Here is a 21425-nt window from a genome sequence, read left to right as displayed (position 1 = left end):
TTAGCTTCTACAGAGTCCTATCGACAGAGCACATTCTGGGCTTGAGCGAGTCTCTTGAGATGAGCTATAAGTTTGCGCACGATTTCAATGTCGATACAGAGCTCGGAAATTCACTTTGACAAGCTGGTTTTATGAACCAAGTTCCGAACCTGTTAAAACAAGAAACAAACGGGCTGATGGCATACCTGCGGATCGTGTTTTGGTTGTACCTCGACCCACAGCGGACTGAAGAAGGCGGTTCCACTGAGGCCAAAGTCATGAGTCTTTGTGAAAAGGTATTACAGGGCTTCATTCGTTCATGCGATGAAGCACAATCAAAGGCCGAGGAACGTCGGAAAGTGCTGGCTTTGTCGCCAGTCGTCTGTTTCATTGTGAACAGTATCATGCAAATGTCAGCAACGCCGTTTGGGAAGCACATGCCCAGGATATACGAAATTCTTTTGAACCTACTAGAACGGGCGGAAGCGAGGAAGCAGCTCCTCTTGGGGCGCTGCAGTACGGCATGGCATTCGTACTGTACGCCGAGCAGCGTGCCACCGCAGGGGCTACGCCCGACGCCCTCGTATTTTAATTTCCGGAAATTTTTTGGCATGCGCACGAGAGCGCACCAATCACCGATCATGCCGGATTTTTGGCCAAAAAATTGCCTCCGGAGTTTTGTCGGAAAATTTTAGGTGATTTGATCAAGAGCATCAAGCTGTCCTATGCGTACGCGCGCATTTCGCGCTGCGCAGGCACGCCCTCCATGCTTCACGTGGCCCCTGCCCGCGCTGAGCGCTGCTTTCTGCCACTCGTCGTCGCCCGTCAGGCACAGCGACACAGGGGAGGGGATGTGCCAAAAGGAGACCGGAGGAGGTCGTGTGAGGAGCGATAAGCGCAGATGGCGCTGTAGAAAGGTCTGCGGTCAGCTGAGACGGGAGGTACGGCGTGCTATCGGACGATTCGACAACCCGCCTCTGTGGTGTGTGAAACGGTCGGCACTGCCACAAGATAACTTGCTGCGTTGCAAAATTTGGACGCGTTGCAAAAGAATGGTGCAAAGAAGACGGCCGTTGAGCAGCCCCTTTCTTACGGTAACCATCTACACACACGACTAATTACCGACGGGCAACTATGACCAAGTCTCGAAATCACGGGTTAGCCCTACCCGGGGCTCCCTCCGGACCCGCACCGTAGGGGTCCAGGGGACAGTAGCTGGGATGACGAGGGACCTCGTGCACCTCGGCGTAGGTTGGAATGTGCGCGTACGGATCGCGGATAAGCTCCCGCCACACAGGAGCAGGGTTCAGGGGCGGTAGGCCACCCCCGCGGGAAGACATCGCTCTTTTGTTGCGGAGTGCGTCACGCTCCCTGCGGTACCGGTCCCGGTCAGCGCACGCGTGCTCATACGCGTCCATATGCTGGAGCTTATCCTCCCGAGACCGTCGTAACTCCTCCGTGGCGAGTTGTAACTCCGATGACAGCTGCTCGCATTCACTGGCTTGGCGGTGCGCGTCATCCGTCCGCTCCAAGAACCAGGTGGACAACGTTACCAATAATTCCCCGACCGACCAGGCGCGGTCCCGTAAATTACCCAGAGCTCGAGAGAGCTTGGGTATGTCTGCCACTTCGCGCCGGGCAACGGGGAGGTCGCGCACCTCGGACTCGCGAATAGGCTCACACCCCAGCGGCGCCAGGGGCGGAACTGGGGGCACGACAGGAGCCGGCTTCGCCGCAGGGCCAGCCACCGACGGCCTGGCAACTCGGGAAGGCGTACTACCTATGACGTCGAGGGTCGGACTAACCGCGTCCAAATCGCGGTACTTTTTGCGCCGCGCCTCACGCGCCTCGGAGCCTACGCCCCCGAACGCGCCCGTACGAGGGAGAGTTGTCGGACCCGATTCGGAGGAGGACGCGAACGTATCGTTCCGAATATCGTATTGCAGAAACGCCGCCCGCTCGCCGAACGTGAAGTCAGTCCACAGGCGCCGGGCCTCCTCGTCGACGCGAAGCGCGCGTTGCAGAAGCTCAATGGCAGAGCCGAAGGTCCGGAGGAAGTGCGTAGAATGACACTCCAGAGGATGGAGTGCCACATTTGGAAGTCCCATAGCGACCCTCTCCAAATATGCAAGCGTGGTGGGGGGCTGGATAAACAACCGCCGGTTGACGCAGACCTCGCTCATTATGGCGCTGGTCATATACCAAGCCCATTCGCGTTCGCAGTTATACGTGAGGAGGCCCCAAGCGGGATGGCGGCGGTCGAGACATGCGTATCCAAAATGCTTCAGGATGAACGGTAGCAGCGGATGGATGCCCAAAGATGGGAAGGAAGTACGGACCGCGTCAAGTAAGGCCGGGAAGTCAGCGGGGGTGAGTCCCCCTTCGAACGAGGCGGAACGGAAAACGCGACCGTCGACTTCATCGATCCTCCTGTACGCCGACCAGTCGTGATGCGCCACCGCAATGCCGTGGAGGCGCATCAACGCACTCGCGGACTTTTGCAGAGACACGCGTGGTTTGGAATACGCGTACGGCCGAGGGCACACGTAAAGCGACGAGATTCCAGACAACACAAACTGGTGCGGACCACCGCGGGGGCCAGAGAACGTGGCAGAGGCCATGCGTTCGATGTACTCCGCCTCGGCCGGGCTGTACGCGAAGGTGCGATCGCAAGGAATCTCGTCCGGTACCAGGTACGCCGTGCCTCCACCCTCGGCCATAAGGCGGCCGAGAACCGCTGACGACTCCGCCGCGAAGCCCGCTTCATGGATCTTACGAATGCGCACGAGGTCTGGGCGGAGGCAAGAACGTGCTAGCAACTCCGCCACTGTGACTCGAATCCGCGCATGACGACGCCACGGGTAGCGCATTCGGCTGAGGGGGAGCGGCACGGAACCTCCCCAAGGCATGCCCAACCACTGGGTGGTGGAAGGCGCGGCGGTGGTGTTCTCCGCCCCAGTGCGTACGCGCTCACTGACTGGCGCTCCGGGACAGCGGCAACTCCTACAAGCTCCGTATGAACCCTCTTCGGGTTGGTAAAGCATCCCCGTGGGGGCGGGAGCTAACGGAAAACCGCATACGCTCGGCGTGGACGCGCTCTCTCCCTGCGAGGCAGGTATCGCCCAGACGTCGAGAACGACCGAAACCGTGGAATCGCGTGAGCGGGCCCTCTGGAACGGGGAAAGGTGCTCCCCTAAAGGGTTCCCCGAGGCACTTGGTGACACTGTGGTACCCCGACCGGCGTCGCTGGCCGACAGGGTCGATAGCAGGTCAGGAGGTGAGTCCGAAGGCCGCGGGCCCGAGCCCCTGTCGTTGACGTGGTTGGCCATCTGAGGGGAGGACCGAGCGCGGTGAGACGGGAAGAGAGCGCGTCAAGAGCAAAAACCTCCAGCGGCACGACAGGACAGCCCGCGACTAGCGGGGAGCGGGGCAGAGCTTTCGGGCGCTCGATCAGTTGACTCGTCCGCCGCCGCCATGGCTGTGGAAGAGAAAAAAATGGAAAAAAATGGAGGGCAAATTTTCACCTAGTCGGCTGCGCACGCATCTGCTTCCTACACCCCGATTTCGTCTCTCACGAAGGACGCACGGTGCACCGCCGAGCCAACGCGCAAAGCGTATGCACTCCGCTTGCCCCTGCGCCGTATCATACTGAATGCGTCCTAATGAATGCGCCCTTAGACCGGCTCGCACGCATGACACACGGGGTCGCCGCACACGCACGGATGGATAGGTCACCGCTGACCCCCACGAACGCGTTAGGCCGTAACCCAGAAGGGGAGGTACGAGACGGAACAACAATTGCTGCTCACTCGCGGATGGGCAATGCCAGGGTATCAGAAAGAGTTCGAGGGGAAGCGGAAGGGGGATGAGGGGATCCACGCTTGATGACGGGTTGAACCCCGGAATGCGCAAGGACACGCTCAGAGCCTCACGAAGGACCGGACGGCGACGCAGAAGGGAAATTTGGACGTACTCGCTCATTAGAGTAGACGGCGGCAACGCAAATTGCATATTGCTGGTCGTACGGGGCCCAGCACGCCTTGACGGGCGATGGAAGAGGCCATGTCGATGGACCGCGACGGTGAATGAGGGATCAGAAGCGCGTACCGGATAGACACAGGCAGTGCTAGACGCGGCGCATACACCCCGGGCCGAGGGTGGAAGTGGACGTGTGGATACCGAAGCATGGGTGCTCGACTCGTCGTCCTCGACTAGAACCCCCCCGTGCTCCCTACCAAAAGAGTGAACGCGGACGTTCACGCCTAAGGGGGGGGCTATGTAGCATAATCGCGAAGGTGATTATTCACTGCTGGGGGCGGCTACTGTACACACATGACACGTTTTACAGCGCGTGCGCCCGCGGCTGTAAGTACGCGCTTGATGCTCGCTGTGCACGTGTACAGCGGGGCAATCCGGAGTAAGGAACGCGAGCTTACCGTGCAAGCCACTAGAAAGATATTGTAGTATGTATGGTAGATTATTCACTTGTATATTGAACGACAGGGCGACCGGCGGCGGTGGGAGAAAAAGGACAAGCACGGGCTTGGTACCAGATCCTCCACCGCAGGTCTAACCCCGTCCGCTTATTCTAAACGCGTTCTCTTAACGCGAGCGCGTTAACTAGAAACTAACGCGGGTAGCGGTCGCGAACGTACGCGCGCGAGCTAGATCCGCCTCCGCCCGTCGGTGCTAGAACGCTAACCAGCGCCGCCCCGGGTCGTCGAGCGCGTCGAACCACTCTACCGCGTACTGTGTTCGCGTCCGCTCCCCACCGCTCTACCACGCTACCACCGCCCGCGTTCTTTTCTGGTGTGTGTGTGTTTGTCCTCTCTCGCGTACACAGGTCTTCGAAGAACCACAGCTAAACCCCCAACGCGACCGGGGGTTTATGCTCCAGTAATTTCGAAATTTGGAAACTTGTCATACGCCATATACCCAATAAGCGCCTGCTACGTTGCCACGTGTGTTTCCACTTTTCTATCATCTGTTTTCGTGTAGGGGAAATCTGGAATTGCCGTACATGAAATCAGATGAAACTGCCATCGCAGTCCCGCCAATTAAGAAAGTCAACAATGCTTGTTATCAATCAATCTGCCCGGCTTCTCTCGTTCCCTCTCTGCCCAGCCCCGTTCCCTCCCTCACCAGTTCCGTTCCCTCCCTCACTAGTCGCGTACCCTCCCTCCCCAGTCCGGTTCCCTCTCTACCTAGACACGTTCCCTCCCTCCCCAGTCCCGTTTCCTTCCTCCCGCCGCCCCTTCCCTCTCCACACAGCTCCCGCTCTCGGGCGTTCTTTCCGCCATCGTTTGCGGCCAAGACGTCGCCTCCACCTCAAACCTCTCCCACCATCACGCCTCACACAGTGCCTTCTACATCGCTGCCTTCGATCTCGGCACGCCACCGCCTGAACACTCCGCCCCTCCCACACCCTTCCTCGACGACGCCTCCAACTCTATCTCCCGCCCTTCCCCCTCGTTCGCCCGACTGAAACTTTCTCTTATCGCTGTGATAGTCCGTCAAGGAAGAACACGGCAACTAATTGACGCCTGTAAGATTGTTTAGAAAACTATTAGCAACGTCTCTCCGATTTTTCTTTTTTTCACGATCTGCAATACTCTGCGGAACGGGAGACGACACCTTGTCACATAGGGGAAACGAGCAGCCATCATTCTCTTAAATTGCAGGTGGCAGAGGGAATGATTTCACGATGGAAACGAGCAGGCATCGGTATTTGCAATGGCGGTCGCAGAGGGAACGATCGAGTATGAGCACTCCTTGGGTGCACAATGTGCACAATATTGCACTCGAGTAATAGGTGTGCGCTGCACACCTAGTACTCGAGTGCAATATTGGGCGCTTCCTGAAACTATTTTTGTGCAGTACACATTTTTTTGACAAATTTCTCAAAATCTAGAAATGTGCTTCTGTGTCACCCCTGAAACTCGTGTGCACAAATTTCTCCCCTGACTGACGAGCAATAATTTTGCTCCTACTCAATGGCATCGAAGGGCTTTGCGAACGAGACGCGAAACCGACCGAGATATCCCTGAGCAGGCATGCCTTCCTCATCTGCGCTGCTGCTGTTGCTTCTTCGCCAAGGAAGTAATAGCAGGCGCTCTCTCACCTTCCGCACGATGTCCTCCTTCCTTTTGTCGACCGCATGATCCCCGCCCAAACCACCCTCTTCTCCCAGTTTTGCTCCACCACCGTGGCCGCCGCCACGGACCCGGCCATCTGGGTCTCGTTCGCCAGCCGTCATCTCGGCATCGCCCCACCCCAGCACGCGCTCTCTGCCGCCACCCTCTCTTCGCTCGCCGCCTCCCTCGTGTCCCGCTAGTGGCTCACCAACGGCGCCTTCGTCCCGGGCGTCCCTGTGCACTTCTGCAAGGGCTTTACCGAGGTCCACGCCCGCGGCGGCGTCGAGCGCGACGTTGCCGAGGACTCCGTCGCCGCCTACGTCCTCAGCCGCCACAAGGATGTCGCCGTCATCGTCCCCGTCGTCACCATGCGCTTCTTCTTCGAGGCCGGGACTCCATTCCCCATGGAGCGCATGCCTCTGCGCCTCGTTCACGTCTCCAAGACCGCGCCGCGCGATCCACACGCCTTCCCGCCGTCGGCCCCCACCCCTGCTCGACGCGCTCGAAACGCGCGAGCGCGCGTCGTTGTCAATGGATTGACACTGCTCGCGTGTGCCGTGACCAGCGGCGACCGTGCGTGCTTGCTGGACGTGCACGTGCCGCCGGAGCTGCTGCGGGCCAAACCGCCGCTGAACACGATGGCCGTGAAGTACGACCGCGTGTCGCGCGCGACGTACTGGCCTAAGTCTGTCGACGTCGTGCCGTGCATCCTGCCGATGCTGCCAATCGCCGATGACTCGTGGCGCTTCACGCCGCCAGTGCCGGACATGACGCCCCCGCGCCCGTGGGCATGCTGGCGGGAGCTGGAGAATGGGAGCTGCAAAATGAGAGCTGGAAGATGGGAGCTGGAGGATAGAGGATGTTGGAGGCGGGAACGCGGAAGACAGAGATGCGCTTGTTGGCGGAGGATACTAACCCGTTGTCGCTCTCATTCCTGCCAAAAATGCGATTTGTGTATGTTGCACATTTGCCTCGTCCGTGGTCGAGCCTATACCAGTTTTGTCATTTGTGCATACACAAATTACAGTGATGTACACAAAAATGGTGATTTGTGTACACACAATTTGTGTATTATAGGTTTCAGGAGGCGCCCATTATTGGTTGTCTGTGAAAAGTTTCTAAATGTTATAGACCGAACGGCGAGACGGAAATTGGAAATCGGTGCATTGCTGTCATATTTCTGATTTCTAAATTTCAGCTTCGAAAAACTCATAGAATGACCCTTCTTGTACTATATGGAATTTCGCGTATCTATCCCAATTTCGCGCAGTTTTTTAAAGTTAACTTCGGAACTGTGCTTCTAAGCATTTTATTATCTTCAATGATGGCTTTCTCATGTTCTGTTGGGGTGGTACACAAGAACACTCCCGGGAAAGAGCGAAGAAAGCGCGATAATTGATGCTGTAGATGAGTATATTTATTACAGTTTCGTGCAATGTACGTAGAGAGCCGGGTTCCAATGGCATCAAATTGTAGCGGTGAAAGTGTCGCACAAAATAACAGAAAAGCGGGGAACAATAATGGTTAACCGGAAAGACCGGGCGAATGAGAGGAATCGCGCTTTTTATTGTCGTGGCTTCGTTTTTGTTTTCGCTTGTCTTGGCAGCTAGTCTGCCTTGACTCTTCCCTTATTTATACTACTTCAGCTAGGTGCTTTGTCCTCTCCTCACGTAATGTTTTGCACTATAGAAGCATTTTTAGGAGAGGATGCACTGCATGTTGACAGCTGAGATTATTAAAACGCTCCCGTTGTTGTGCACTACATTAATTGCGTTGAGGTGCATTTATTCGTCCTGTATGCGTCACCGTCATACCATAATTTCCCACATTCCCTCTACTTCTAACGTGACGTATCCTCATTGTGGCTTCTGTCAATCCATTGATCCACGGGGTGCATGATTCATGCGCTTTTTAAGGTGTTGATTAGTGAATCGTTGCCATTAGCCTTTGTCAAGCAGTGAGCTAGATTGTGTTCAGATCGAAGGAATCCGATCTGTTCCATTTCATTTTGTTGGTACGCCTTTTTGACTACCTCGAGGTCAATCGTTAGTCTTTTTTCAACCGTTGTAGATGCCTTTGTGATAACATCAAATAGTGAGAGACTATCCGTAAACATTAGGATCGGTATCTTTTGTTCATCATCTTCTGTATGTGTCTGAGCATGAAGGCCATATCAAAGGAGTCAGCAAAGGCCATGGTTTCGCTGCCTAAAACTGATCTTGACACTGGCTTAGCCTTATGAGACGACCAAATTGGTCGTCCGCAGCAACCTTTGCCAACCACTCTATTGAATAGAGTGGTGGGCAAAATTTGCTGCTATCACACAGAAATATGATGTATCCAAGCCGAGAAGAGCCCTCAGAGTTGTTTGCATACAAAGCATATGAATAAACTGTTATGTGTAACTGGTTATCGTCAAGTTTGGGATACCTCAATGGTAGGTACGACTTTTCTTGAGTCGTCTAATGATGCATTTAATGTATCGGATTTGAATTTTTGAATCCGTAGCATGCTACGGATTCAAAAATTCAAATCCGAGCCGCCCAGGCTACCCAATCATAGTATGTATACTGTGATTGGGTAACCTGGGCGGCTTGAGCAATAGAGAAACTAATATCTGGTCTAGTGTACGTAATCCAGGCTATTTTGGCTCTTAATGATCGATATGACTTGTACGTGGCCGTGTCCGGCAGCCTCTCTATCTTTCGGATGTACGACGTTTGGAGGATCATGTATTCAGAATCCTTTTTCTCAACTTGTACTCCGACGAAACTGAACTTATCGTAAGCTCTTCCCTTACACTTGAACTTCTCGTCTGTCTTGTGGGCGAGATCTGAATACTCCTTGGTACCTGTTTGGAGGTCATCGTCCACGTAGGTAATGCACATGCCATCAAGCTTGTCCCGTATGCATTTAAAGAAATATGTTCCATCACCGGTTGTTCTGGTCATGTTCAAGTCCTCTTTTATATGATTGCTATGGTACGGCCCCAGTAATCACCACTATCGGCAAGACCGTACAAAGGGTTTAACAACTTCAGCAACTTGTCCTGGTTCAGTTCCAATTCTCCAGTCGGTTTTATATATACATCCCCCATAAGTTTTTCTGCGCATTGAAGGTATGTTTGAGTCACATCTGTTAAAATAGTCGGAATCCGCATATTGCTGCCAATCCGATCAAAATTCGTGTGGAATGTTGCCTTGGTGTGGCATTATCATGTACAAGAGACGTTTGTAGCTTATCACTGTATCCTTGAACTACAAAACGGGCTTTCCATACTTCGTCTTTAGTGCTTTCATCTTTTATTGCTAGTACAAATCTACCACCGAGAATGTTTGCGTTCTTAGGCACTTCTGACTGGCAGAAAAGCTTCCAAGTTCCTTTTTCAATCAAACCTTGCAGCTCCTTCTTCTTTGCGGCTCTGAATCTTTCATCGGTCGATCTAGGGTCACCAGGTTTGATCACTTCAGTGAGTTCTACATCGAAATTAGAGGGCTTTGGTCTGTTTACTGATTTAAACGGTTTCAACATTGTAATAAGGAACTCGTCCCGTGAGAGCATGTCTGTTGGTTCAGAGTTTTGTCGAACATAAGGCTTAACTTGTTGCATGTTCATGGTCTTATGCCATTGCCCGTCGTTGCTCTTAACATCAACTATTTTTCCCTTATACCTGTGATGGGCAGGTCCCATCCATTCTTTACTTCTTTCTTGATACAAAAGTACTTCTTGACCTAATTCAAATACGAAATCGGTTGCAGTTGGGATTCTTCTGGTAAGAGCAGCAAGAATGCGCCTCTCGGCCACTACAGCATTCCTTTCCATTTGTGCCTTTGAAAGTGCAAGCATCCTTTCTTTCTGAGCGGGTATATCTGAGCTAATGATTGGGAATCTTGGTATTATCCCGAATACAACTAGTGAGGAAACCAGTCCGTTATCTCTGTTGGTATCGTTCATGGCTTTGATTTACAGTTTCAATGCAATGTTGCGGTCAATTTGAGGAAAGTCGAATATTATCCTTCGATTAATTCTTCGAAGGGGTGCGTGTAGTCTTTCTCCAACGTTTAATGAGTTGTGAGCTTCAACTCCTGAAATTCGAAGTTCTATCCCAACGCTTTCGGCCATTTCCTTCCACCTAGGCGAAGTGAAGAGCGAAGTGAAAACGGATCCCGCATCAGTTCTGACGCGGTTAGGGAATCCTGGATAGAGAGTGCGCCACGCTTCAAGGAAAGCAACCCATATTCCGTTGACTGATTGTCCTTAATTCTGACCCTGAGAGTCTAAAAATATGGCCGAGCTGAAACGAGTTGCAGTGTGGACAATATGCAGAATTCTTTTCCCTCGATGAACATCAGATCCATCGATATTTCTTCACCAAACTTAACTTCTTGCAGTGTGGGTAAAGTGGTCTTGAAGCTAGTTGGTTGTGATCCAAGCCTTTGACAGGTATTGCATGACATAGAGATCTCTTTCAAGACTTTTGTGATGGCCTCGGTGGCCTCGTGCGGCCGAGCTTTTCTGATGAGATTCAGAAGTTTCGTGTCCGTTGGGTGTCGAAAACCTCTATGAAGTTTGACCAGTTCACTTCTTGTGAATAGTACTGCGTCTTCCCGCTTTCATTCCAGGTAGAAATGTCCAAGCTTCCTTACGACTGGGACAGAAATGTTTCCTGGAGAACTGATTAGTACATTTCTTGTCGTATCCAGGTATAGTTGAAGTTTATTGAGCAAATCCAATCCCAAAAGAAAAGGTGCATTCGCTCTAACTACGTCAACCTCAATTGGCACAAATCCGTTCTTGAGAAACGGCAATCGAATTGAGATTGATCCGATTGACTTCTGCACATCAACACCGAATCTGTACTGGTTGAAGTTCGCTTTTAGTTTGAACTTACATCCAACAAATCTGCAGTATGCTTTGGCTTGCAGTAGTCCGATAATAACAGTGCGTTGTGCTCCAGTGTCGATGCAAGCTACCTGCCAGTCTTTCCTGCGTACATCCAAATTGAATCTCATCTGTGAAAGACCTCGGCGAGAGTTTAGCACAGAATTGGTCATTGTATCGCTGGAGGATTTTCTGAGACGCCGGTTTTTCGTATGCCATGGGCTGTCCTTGACATACGCGAGATTTTGTACCAGGACTGTTTTTTCTTGAGGACAGTCTCGTAGCAAGGTTTATTTTCTTTCGACTTCAAACTACGACGGTAAAGTAGACTGCCTCTCCTCACAAATCCTCTGGATCAAGGACTGATGCAATGCCCCGATCCCAGAACCAGTAACGTGGAATACATGTTCTCCTTTATCGGGATGTTCATGCGTCTCATCCTCAGATGAGGTAGAGTCCTTCTGCTTGAAGTTGTCCCGTGTAAGGGTAACAGAAGGGTCTTCTTCGTCTGTAGAGAACAACGCATCCTTCACTTGTTGACAGAGTTCGAAAGGGATTTGATGGCTTCTCTTCGGATATCTCCTGACTTGCGATGAGATATTTCGCATCACGTTGCGAGGTTTGGGGCAGTCCCTGATGAAATGAATGGGGCAATCCTGACAATTGTTGCATAGCCTGGGGGTACTATAACGGTCTAACCCATTTGACCGGCTTTTGTGCTGTCTTGAGGGGGCCTGAATGGGGCAGATGAGCGTGATCCTGGTTTCTTCGGTCGTCCGTAATATTTCTCACCTTCGTGGTAAGGATTGGCCCATGGGGCACCAACGACAGCCTTGTAAAGGTATTCGACCATGTCTTCCTCGGAACGGGGAGTCCGTGGTCCTTGAGGAGCAAAACGTGTGATGATCTCACGTAACTCTTCCAAAGCTTCTGCGGTGTTGAGCTTCTCGGCATGCATCAAAGATTGAATTCTCAGGCTCTGGAGGTACTTCCTGATTCTGTTCTGTCGAGTTATGCTGTTGTACTCGTCTTGCATAACTCGGCATGCCTGACCAAAATTTCCACACCTGTCCCTCATCTTCTCTCGATAGAATCGCTTAGCTTCTCCATCGAATATGTTGTGGAAAAGGGCAAGTTTATTGGTTTGGTCAAGGTTGTAGTCCTGGGCGGCATCAATGTAGTTATTGATGTGTTCCGTGAGGTCCTCACCCAGTTTTCCGGTGAATTTATCCTGATTCTTGAATCGCAATGCCATGTTGCGAGCGGCTCTTGCTTCGGAGTCACGTCTTCCAGGGGGATAACCTTGTACTGGTGGGCCGGCTTGACGTTCAATTTCCTTGTTAGTAAGCATACATGCTCGGCTACTTTTGTTGTGTTGAACAAGCCTTTCGTAATCAAAATCGATGTCGTCCGAGTCTGAGTATGACATTTTTACTAATCCCCATGAGATGCGGTCAGTTGCGGGATGTCTGATATACCCTACACCTTCTGCACGTAAGAAGTCACGGATGATTCTGAAAACGAACGTGGCGCCCTTCAGTACTTCGAAGGAGTATAGAGTTTTAACAGGGAGGTCTTCACGAAATCGTTGTACCAGTTCTGTGTCCAAAATATTATCAGATCTTGCGCGAGTAATGTGTAGCGTAATAACTGATCAGTTATATCGATATAATATCATTGTGAACTGGAGATAGTGGTGTATACGTTTTAAGTTCCTTGGTGATGGTCTCTATAGCTGCCTCGTCAATTCCGTTATCCATAGTGTTTGGTGAGTTAAAGTCTCCAGAAAGAAATTTAGTAAGTTATTTTAGCCTTAGAAACAAGCTTTCCGCAACCTTACAATTATACCGAAATTTTGACTTTTTTATGGCTCACACTAATTCCAGTTGAATACGCGTACAGGTCTGCAACGCTCACAGCTAATACAATAGTAAACACGTGTGCAACTTTCACACCTAGTGCAGTGTGTGATACGTATCCGATTTTGTGGGCGAAGAACACGTGCAAAACGTGTTCAATTTCCACACGTGTTAGAGTTCACACGTGTGGGAGGTGTGTGTGGAGTGTGGAGTGTACCACGTAGGGGCGCCAATTCCAATAGGATGCAACAAATTGTAATTCGACTTTTCAAAAAAAACAGCAAAAAATGTGTTCGGGAAAGTTTTGTAAACTTGTGTTTCAATCTTCGAGGAGGGTTTTTAAAAATGAACCGATATTTTTTGTTACGAAAAAAAGATAAATACTGCGCGTTACTTTACGCCCACGCAAATATAAGACTCGGCGGCAGTGGTTGGCGCCGTTGAGGTGGGACGCTAAGTCGTGTGCGGAGGGAAAAAACCTCTCACAGGTAGCGCAGTAGTGGTCTTCGCTCTCGCTTTTTTAGCGAGCTTTGCGTGCGAGGTGCCTCTTACCACCCTGGTGCTGACGTAGCTGATGGGTACTGGTAACGGTGACCTAGCACACGCAGCAAGTGAGCGAGGGTGCAGGGGGCTTCTTTGTCTTGATGCGCGTCGTAGCCACGCGGTACAGCGCTCGATTGACGCCCTCAGGTAGAGTAGAAAATGGTACCTTCACTACTGTAGAACGAGACTTAATTTGATTAAAAACACGGGCAGCGTTGTCCACGTGTAATTTTTGTCCCGGTCCTAGTTCGTCAATATCCGCTTCCTCTCCAAAAAACGTTGTCCGCAGGCCTCGGTTGGTCCGCCGGGGTAGCTTCTTCTTCGACGAGGTCCAGTACGGATTCGGAGTTCACCTCGTCGCTTTCCCAATTTACATCAGGCGTGCGGGGTAGAGACCGTGCGCCGAGGGCGGGATCTTCTGGGTCTTCTGCGAGGGCGGTCGGTGCCCCGAGGATATTGATGGTTTCTGAATTTAATAACACTAGAATAGAAATTAGTTAGGCAACTAGATTCCTATATTACAGGTAGCGAAAAAAGAAAGAACTTACTCTTGTATTTATTCGGTGAGAGTTATCCTTAAAAGGATGATGGCTATACCTCTTAATTGATTAAACGTACTGCGTTAATATCAAAGGAGAGGTAGGGAGACCACTCTCGTAGCGATTCCAAAACGTTGAACAATTCCAAGATCCTTGAGGTTGTTTTTTTCTTCTGCAAAGAAAACGATTAAGCTTAAAGTCTAGACTGTCGCAAAAAAGAAAAGAAAAGAGGGGAACAATAAAGGTTAACCGGCAAGACCGGGCGAATGAGGGGAATCGCGCTTTTTATTGTCGTGGCTTCGTTTTTGCTTTTTTCGCTTGTCTTGGCAGCTAGTCTGCCTCGACTCTTCCCTTATTTATACTACTTCAGCCAGGTGCTTTGTCCTCTCCTCACGTAATGTTTTGCACTATCGAAGCATTTTTAGGAGAGGATGCACTGCATGTTGACAGCTGAGATTATTAAAATGCTCCCGTTGTTGTGCACTACATTAATTGCGTTGAGGTGCATTTTAGTCGTCTTGTATGCGTCACCGTCATACCATAATTTCCCACAGAAAGCCATGCCTCGATCTCGAAGCGAACCAGATCCGCACGATGCGGCACTACTGTACTAATTTCTATCTCAAACTATCAGTTTAGTTAGATGGCTGCATTCCAAACTGTACTATTTTATCTTTCCACCTTCCGGAATACCCTGTGCGGAGGCCATTATTGTCGGGTCAGACTTGCATACGAGCTTGAACTGTTTGTCAAATACGACAGCGCTGTCTTTCCCTACCCGGAGTAGCTTGCTGGCATTCTGAAATGCTTTGCGATCTAAAGGCTGTGATCCAATCGTGACTGACATGCCATGAGGCAAAATCGCACCTCCAACTTCGACGTCCGGTTTCACTGTTAAAACTTTAACCTTCTTCTTCTTGTCCGCGACTAAAATCATGCCCTCTGACGCAATGCCAGCAAGCATCGCTGGGGCCAGATTGCAAACGAGAATTACCCTCTCGCCCCGGAGTTCATCCGCTGAATACACGTCTCGAAGGCCTGCTACTACGGTTCGGGGTCCCTTTTCCTCTCCAACGTCTACTCTTGCGATGAAGAGGCGGTCAGATTCCTCGTGATCTTTGACATCTACAACTTTGCCTACCCTCAAATCGAGGGTAAATCCCTTCTCACTCATCTGATCAGTGTCCTCGGCAACCTCATTCTGCTGCCCACCATATTTTGTTCGGAAAGCAGCAATTTGATCTTTTGTTAACGCGGTGAATAGGATCTGGGACACACCGGTTTTCATGCCAGTCTTCAACCACAAATTTGGTTCAAACATGTCCGGAATAATGTTATTCACACCAGGTTGATGCTCCAACCCGAGCTGCTCAAAAACCTTGCGTGAGAATTTATATCCCAAGAACGGTTCGAGTACCAAGGCGACGAGGACTACTAAGTTTGCCGAAAAGGCTAAAGAACTGCCTGCTGCTCTTGTCTCTCCCTCCTTGAACAGTTTCCATGGCGCTTTGCGCGTCAAGTATTGATTGCCAAGACTAGCGATTGCCATAGCTTTCTTGAGACCTGCCTTAAGGCTAACCTTCTCGAGCAAGGTAATGTACTGTTGCAATTCGACATTGATTTTTGAAGTAAACTCAATGTTTTCCTCGTCATCTTGGATGAGTTCGGGAACGATTCCTGCAAATGACTTGGAGAGAAAGGAGACGGTTCTGTTGATATAATTCCCCAGTGTCTTTATGAGTTCATCGTTGTTCTTTGCTGCCAAATCGTCCCAAGTAAAAACGGCGTCAGAGCCTTCTGGGCGATTGAGGAGCAGATAATAGCGCCATACCTCGCAAGGGATTCCCGTGTCGATGGCATCATTACCGAAAACGCCAACACCGCGCGACTTGCTGAATTTGCCCGTCTCGTAGTTGAGGTAGTCTGTGGTGGAAATATGGTGCAACTTGGTCCAAGGCTTTTGTGTAGCCAGCAGAGCGCCCGGCCACACGATTGTGTGAAATGGGACGTTATCCTTACCCATGAATTGGACCAGCTTGATGTCTACATTATCCTTCTCCTCGGGAATCCACCACTTTCTCCATCCGTCGCCGCACAGGGCGGCCGTGATGGAAGGGTAACCGACGGGTGCGTCAAACCAGACGTAGAAGACCTTGTCTTTAAACGCCTCCAGCGGGACGGGAACGCCCCATTTGAGGTCCCTGGTAATGCAGCGCTGGCGCAGGCCATCCCTCAACCAAGTCTCCGTCATGGCAAGAGCGTTGGTGGTCCACTTTCCTTGCTGCGAGGCGGTCTCGAACCATTCGGCAAGCTGCGGTTCGATCTTCGGCAGGTCCAAAAACAAGTGCCTCGTAGACTTGGACACCGGGTGGTTACCACACGTGGAGCACTTGGGCTGCAGCAACTCGGAAGGATTGAGCATACGGCCACACGAGTCGCACTGGTCGCCTCTCGCGTCGTCATAGCCACAGTTAGGACAGGCGCCATGCACATACCTATCGGCCAGAAAGCGTTTACACACGGCGTCACAATAAAGCTGGACGATAGTATCCTCCTGGACGTAACCATTATTATAGACGTCCCAGAAGATCTCCTGGACGATGTGTGTCTGGGTGGGGGTGGAGGTGCGTCCGAAGACGTCGAATGCGATGTCGAACCAGTCGTACACGGCCTTGTGCAGGGCGTGGTACTTGTCGCAGATCTGGCGCGGCGAGACGCGCTCCTGCTGGGCCTTGGTCTCGGTGGCCGTGCCGTACTCGTCCGTGCCGCAGACGTAGATGACGTTGACGGCGCGCTGGCGCAGGTAGCGCGCGTACACGTCGGCGCTGAGCACGGCGCCGATGATGTTGCCCAGGTGCGGGTAGTTGTTGACGTACGGCAGGGCGCTCGTGACCAGGACGTTGCGCTGGCCCGGGCGCGGGAGCGGCGGGGCGGGGCGCTGTGGCGGGGGGGTCTCTGGCGGTGGGGATGGGGAGGTGGCCATGGCGCGGCAGGCGGGGGGAGGGGCGGGGGGAGGGGCGGGGGGGAGAGGCGGGGTGGGGATCGGGGGTGTGGAAAGAGAGGGTGGGTGTGGTTAGATGAGTATGCGGAGGACGTCGGGGGACAAGGAGGGGATGATGTGCATGCCGCAAGGCGATGATGGATGGGACGGTGTGCAGTAAAGTTATTGGCTCGCGGTCGTTGACCTGCGTTGGCGTTGCTGGTCGACACGACGTGGGTTATGATCCGATAAAATCATGCAGCGTATCACACGTGGAAACATGGACACGTGGTGATGCGGGACACTCGGGACACGTGGGACACCTGGGACACATGGTTGGTGCCACGTGTGGCGGTACTGCACACGTACGTGTAGAGCAGGGTACGAGCATAGCAGGGTACGAGCAGAGCAGGGTACAAGTATGCTATTGCGTCCTTTTCGGCTTTTTATGCCTCCTTCCGACTCCTTTCCGCCCGCTTCGCAGTATCAAAACCATCTCGCTCCCTCGCCTTTCTTAGCTATTGTAGCAGCTTTCTTGCGACTGGCGCCGTGCCTGTCGACCGCAGCGACGGCCTTTTCAAAGCGTCGGTCTGCCTTTGATACTGTTCGCGACCTTCCCCTTCCTGCCAGTGTGTGGTTTTGGAGATGAGCTGGTGGCTCGAGTTTGCATTTATTTGCAATGCGCGGCGTCATGTAGGTTTTTATTGCATCGCCAAATCCGAATATGGCGACAAAAGGGTCCTGTTTGCATTTCGCGCGAAGCTACGCCGAGTTTAACATTTCAGGATTACAATAAATCTGATCGTTTTTGGCATTATGTTAAATCTTGGATATAAAATTCACTTTTAGTTTTGTTCAACAATGGAGTAGTGTTCAACTTTGGGGGGTACCAACTTGTACGCAAGAGAACGACCAGAGCAGGGTACGAGCAGAGCAGGGTACCGTTCTCAAGGGCTTGGTTTGGGACACTTTGTGCTGTCTCAAAAATATAGTATTTCAAACATTTAATCCATGATTTTTTACCAACTTCATCATGCCTTCAGAAGTGACATTTCTCCAAAGGGCTCAATTTGGGACACTTCCATAGCAAGAAACCGAAGTTTATCTCGGAAGCGAGAGTCGCACAAGTGCAGACGCGGCCTCATTACGCGACACAGATCCCTCAACTGTGTGCTCGCGCAATGTATGTGCGCTTGACCAGGTCAACCACTGACGTATGGGCAGATCTTCAGGAACCGAAGCAAAGCGGTCCTCCAGCTCTCTCGGGAACGAAGTAGAGACAGAAAGCATGTTTTCTCTTTGCCGATGGCTTGAGATCCTCTTCGATTCCTTTTGATAGCTTTTGGCGCCTCTTGTTTCCTCTCAGCGAGCAGTCGGCTTTTTTTACCCAAAGACTTTCAGAACATTTTGACTGTCATGTGTTTGGATTCTTTGCCCGCTGCTAGTGCCAAATTTGGGCGCTTTGAACGCATTTGAGATCTCTGCGCACCGTTCTGTTCTCGCAAAATAATGTTAGTAAATTACTTCGAACCAACGAGGACAGAAAGTTGAGCAAGATTGTTCGAGGGTGAAGAAGTTTTCTCACACAACTGTTTCAAACGATGTAAAAGACGCCTATCCGCCGTTCGCCGTTTCATGCTCTGCAAATCTTGCAACCCGAATTTATCTGTACGAGGAGAGTGGCCGAAGACGGTGTCGGAAATCATCTCCGGTCCTCTCTCCCTGCCAATTATTGCCGTGGCGAATCTATAGTCCATAGGCCACAATCCTGTCGTGATGAACGAGTCCTGTATTAAAGCTTTAGATATAGCCTTGTACCCTGCTGCGGCCAGATTCAGCTTCAACGTGACGTTGGCGTACCCCATATGGCAGTTTGCCAATAATTAATCCGTCACACACCGAATATGCTGCTGGAAAACGGGATTTATGGCTTGGTCGCAAGGCTGTAAAAAATGGCTCGTTTTCGCAGGAAGGCGAACGATTTATAAAATGTTCTGGGCACTGTACGCAAGCCAATCGAAGCATTTCGAGACACATGTCCATCTACGAGAAGAACAACACCCTGGCAGCACTGACGTGTTGTCGGATGAACGTTTTGATGTACTGTACCGCGTCCTTGATGATGTCGCCATTAATGGAGCCATTTTCTGTCACACAAAACTTTGTTGATGGTGGGCACCAGTCTGCCTTTGTGAGCCAGTGTAGTGCATTCGACATATGACGGATGTCTCGTTCCTGAAACTGTTCTAACCACTTTGACATAATTGTTTTGCCGGAGGCAAAAAGGGGTGCAAGAAGTCCAGATGCAGACGCTGCAATACCGGCTGTCACATTTTTTCCATAGTCTTTGACGGCCAGTAGCTTCCCTCCGTGATGCGAGGTTGCAGATGTAAATGTTCTAACTCTCTTCCCAAATTCTACAAGCACACTGGTCTCGTCGTATTTCCAGAGTCGCGTGACGTCTTCAAATATTTCTGGGTGCTTTTTAGCGATTGGAAGAAGAACATCTTTCAATATTCCTACATGAGCGATGTTGTTTGCTCCGAGGCGCGCAGAAGTGATATGTTATGAGTTACGGTACGTAAGTGACCGGTTTAGAGCACGGAAGAACCGAATAGCGGCCGGAGATGGCAATTGATTGCGAAAACCGGGGCGGCCGTCGTTCCATATTTTTGCCTGCATGCTTTGAATGGTATGCATGTCAATTGCGAAGCTTTTCTGAGAGGCTTCAACAGGTTCGTTGCAGTTGAGTTCCTCTTCTGCATCTTGCAATATCTTTTTTCGCCCTGCAAAATGCTGAAGGGGGTCACGCAGCTTTGTTATTTCGTCTTATGACCCCCTTCATATGCTGTTTTTATTCGGTGTACCGTTGAGCGCGAGACACGAGACATCTCCCTAATACTACGATTGGTTTTCAGCAGTTCAAGGGCTGCCTCTCTCCTTTCCTGTTCGTCGTGACTTCGTTTTGCCTGTCGCCTAAATGCTGCGGTTTGAGTCGGCATTGAAGGCGGCATTGGGAATGAGTGTCTGCGGCTGGTCATGTCTAAGAGTGGCGGGTAGACAGTATGTTAGGGTATGGTATCTTTTGGGGCAATGAGAACTCTTCTCCAGCTCATGTGTGAAAAAACGTGAAAGTATGTTTTGAAAAAAGCTGTCGCAAATTGAGCCCTGTCGCAAATTGAGCCTCTGAGGACGGTACCCTTGGTACTGCACAAAAATAGTTTGAGGAAGCGCCCAGTACGAGTAAAGTCGTACTGTGTACTGTATATGCTTTATTCAATGACTATTCATGTATTGTTGCGAATGGTATCTGATATCGACAGATATGTCGGGACAAGTGTCACGCTTGGACTGGATATGTTAAGTCTGTCGTCAGAGTAGCCTTCGAAGGGTAACTTACTGTAGGGCTTGTGCTCCTACACTTGTACAGTACCATTGTACTGTAACAGTACCAAGGGTACGGTGTTTGGAGTGGGCGCGGGAAGCAAGTGGCGAGGGAGGCGTTTTTGGAGATGAGGCGAGATACAACAGAAAATTCGTACAGTACCCTTGGGTACAATGCATCGACAGCACGCTGCGCGACTGTCTGAGAGATGTCGCTTGCACGCTTCAACCGGCACAAAATAATATCTCGACAGTCAACTCCTCTCCCGCCTCCCATCGCGCAACACGCTGTGCATGAAATGTACGCGGCCTGTTTCCCCGCGCATGCGTGCTAAACGTCATCAACGTCATCAACCCCCCGCTCCCTTCTTCCGCTCCCTGTCTCCCGACCGCCTGCGATTGAAGCGGTACAATCGCAAGGCATTGTCCCCACCTGAATTAAAAAAACAAACTCGCCGCCGCCGCAATAGATTGCACCGATCCCGTGCACACACCTAGTCCGCTGGCCTACTGTACCCCTACTGTACCACGCCACCTTCCCCATCACGTGCGCCGGCGGGCTCGCAAGAGGCCGGATAACGGAAAAAAAGAAAAAAAGAAAAAAAGAAAAAAATCTTTACAACACAACACAACACAACACAAAGTCACCGCCTTGACGAGCTTAACCGCGCACCCTCCGTTCCGTTCCGTCACGCATTCACGCGGCAAGGCATTCACGCAGCAACTCCCTCGCTCTCCGGCGGCGGGCACAGCTCCGCGATGGAATCAGGGTCGACCGGGACGTGAATCTCGTTCCTCTTGAACCACGGGAGCGTGAACGGGGGGTTGTACCCGCACACGGTGTACTCGCCCGTGACCTGAACGGCGTCCTTCTCCAGGGCGTCCAGCAGCTGTGCGGCCTTCTCCGGGGCGGCGTCCATGTCCAGGTTGCCCGCGTACGTGGCCACGGCCTCGCAGCGGCCGGCGGGGGCGACGCCGAGCTCGACGGCCGGATTGGCGGGCGCGGGCGCCTCCGCCACCGACTTGTACTTGCTCGGGAGCAGGAAGGTCATGCTGCGGCCCGACGTGGAGGGCGCCGCGCCGCCCTCTACGACGACGGGCGCGGTCATGGCGACCGGCTCGGGCG

The 21425-nt window shown here is 51.7% G+C and overlaps 3 protein-coding genes; 1 reads left to right on the top strand and 2 right to left on the bottom strand.

Annotated features, from left to right (window-relative positions):
- Window positions 1–14557: 14557 nt before the first annotated feature.
- CHC_T00009091001 (methionine--tRNA ligase, cytoplasmic) lies at window positions 14558–16918 on the bottom strand. XM_005715063.1 is given in 2 exon segments: window positions 14558–14599; window positions 14600–16918. The coding sequence occupies 1 exon segment, from the start codon at window positions 16916–16918 to the stop codon at window positions 14600–14602; it is 2319 nt and encodes a 772-aa protein (XP_005715120.1). The 3' UTR covers window positions 14558–14599.
- Window positions 16919–17926: 1008 nt separating this feature from the next.
- Window positions 17927–18112, top strand: CHC_T00003870001 (hypothetical protein). The gene has a single exon (XM_005715062.1). It carries the CDS (start codon window positions 17927–17929, stop codon window positions 18110–18112), a length of 186 nt encoding a protein of 61 aa, XP_005715119.1.
- Window positions 18113–21012: 2900 nt separating this feature from the next.
- CHC_T00003869001 (hypothetical protein) lies at window positions 21013–21408 on the bottom strand. Its single transcript, XM_005715061.1, has one exon. The coding sequence runs from the start codon at window positions 21406–21408 to the stop codon at window positions 21013–21015; it is 396 nt and encodes a 131-aa protein (XP_005715118.1).
- Between the last annotated feature and the right edge of the window lie 17 nt (window positions 21409–21425).

This window comes from Chondrus crispus, genomic scaffold (assembly GCF_000350225.1).
Source record: "Chondrus crispus Stackhouse genomic scaffold, scaffold_204, whole genome shotgun sequence".
Taxonomy (NCBI): Eukaryota; Rhodophyta; class Florideophyceae; order Gigartinales; family Gigartinaceae; genus Chondrus; species Chondrus crispus.
This window is presented reverse-complemented; position numbering and strand designations above follow the sequence as displayed.

Coding starts and splice junctions, on each gene's coding strand:
- CHC_T00009091001 (XM_005715063.1), bottom strand. CDS start 16,918: ATGGCCACCTCCCCATCCCCACCGCCAGAGACCCCCCCGCCACAGCGC.
- CHC_T00003869001 (XM_005715061.1), bottom strand. CDS start 21,408: ATGACCGCGCCCGTCGTCGTAGAGGGCGGCGCGGCGCCCTCCACGTCG.
- CHC_T00003870001 (XM_005715062.1), top strand. CDS start 17,927: ATGATTTTTTACCAACTTCATCATGCCTTCAGAAGTGACATTTCTCCA.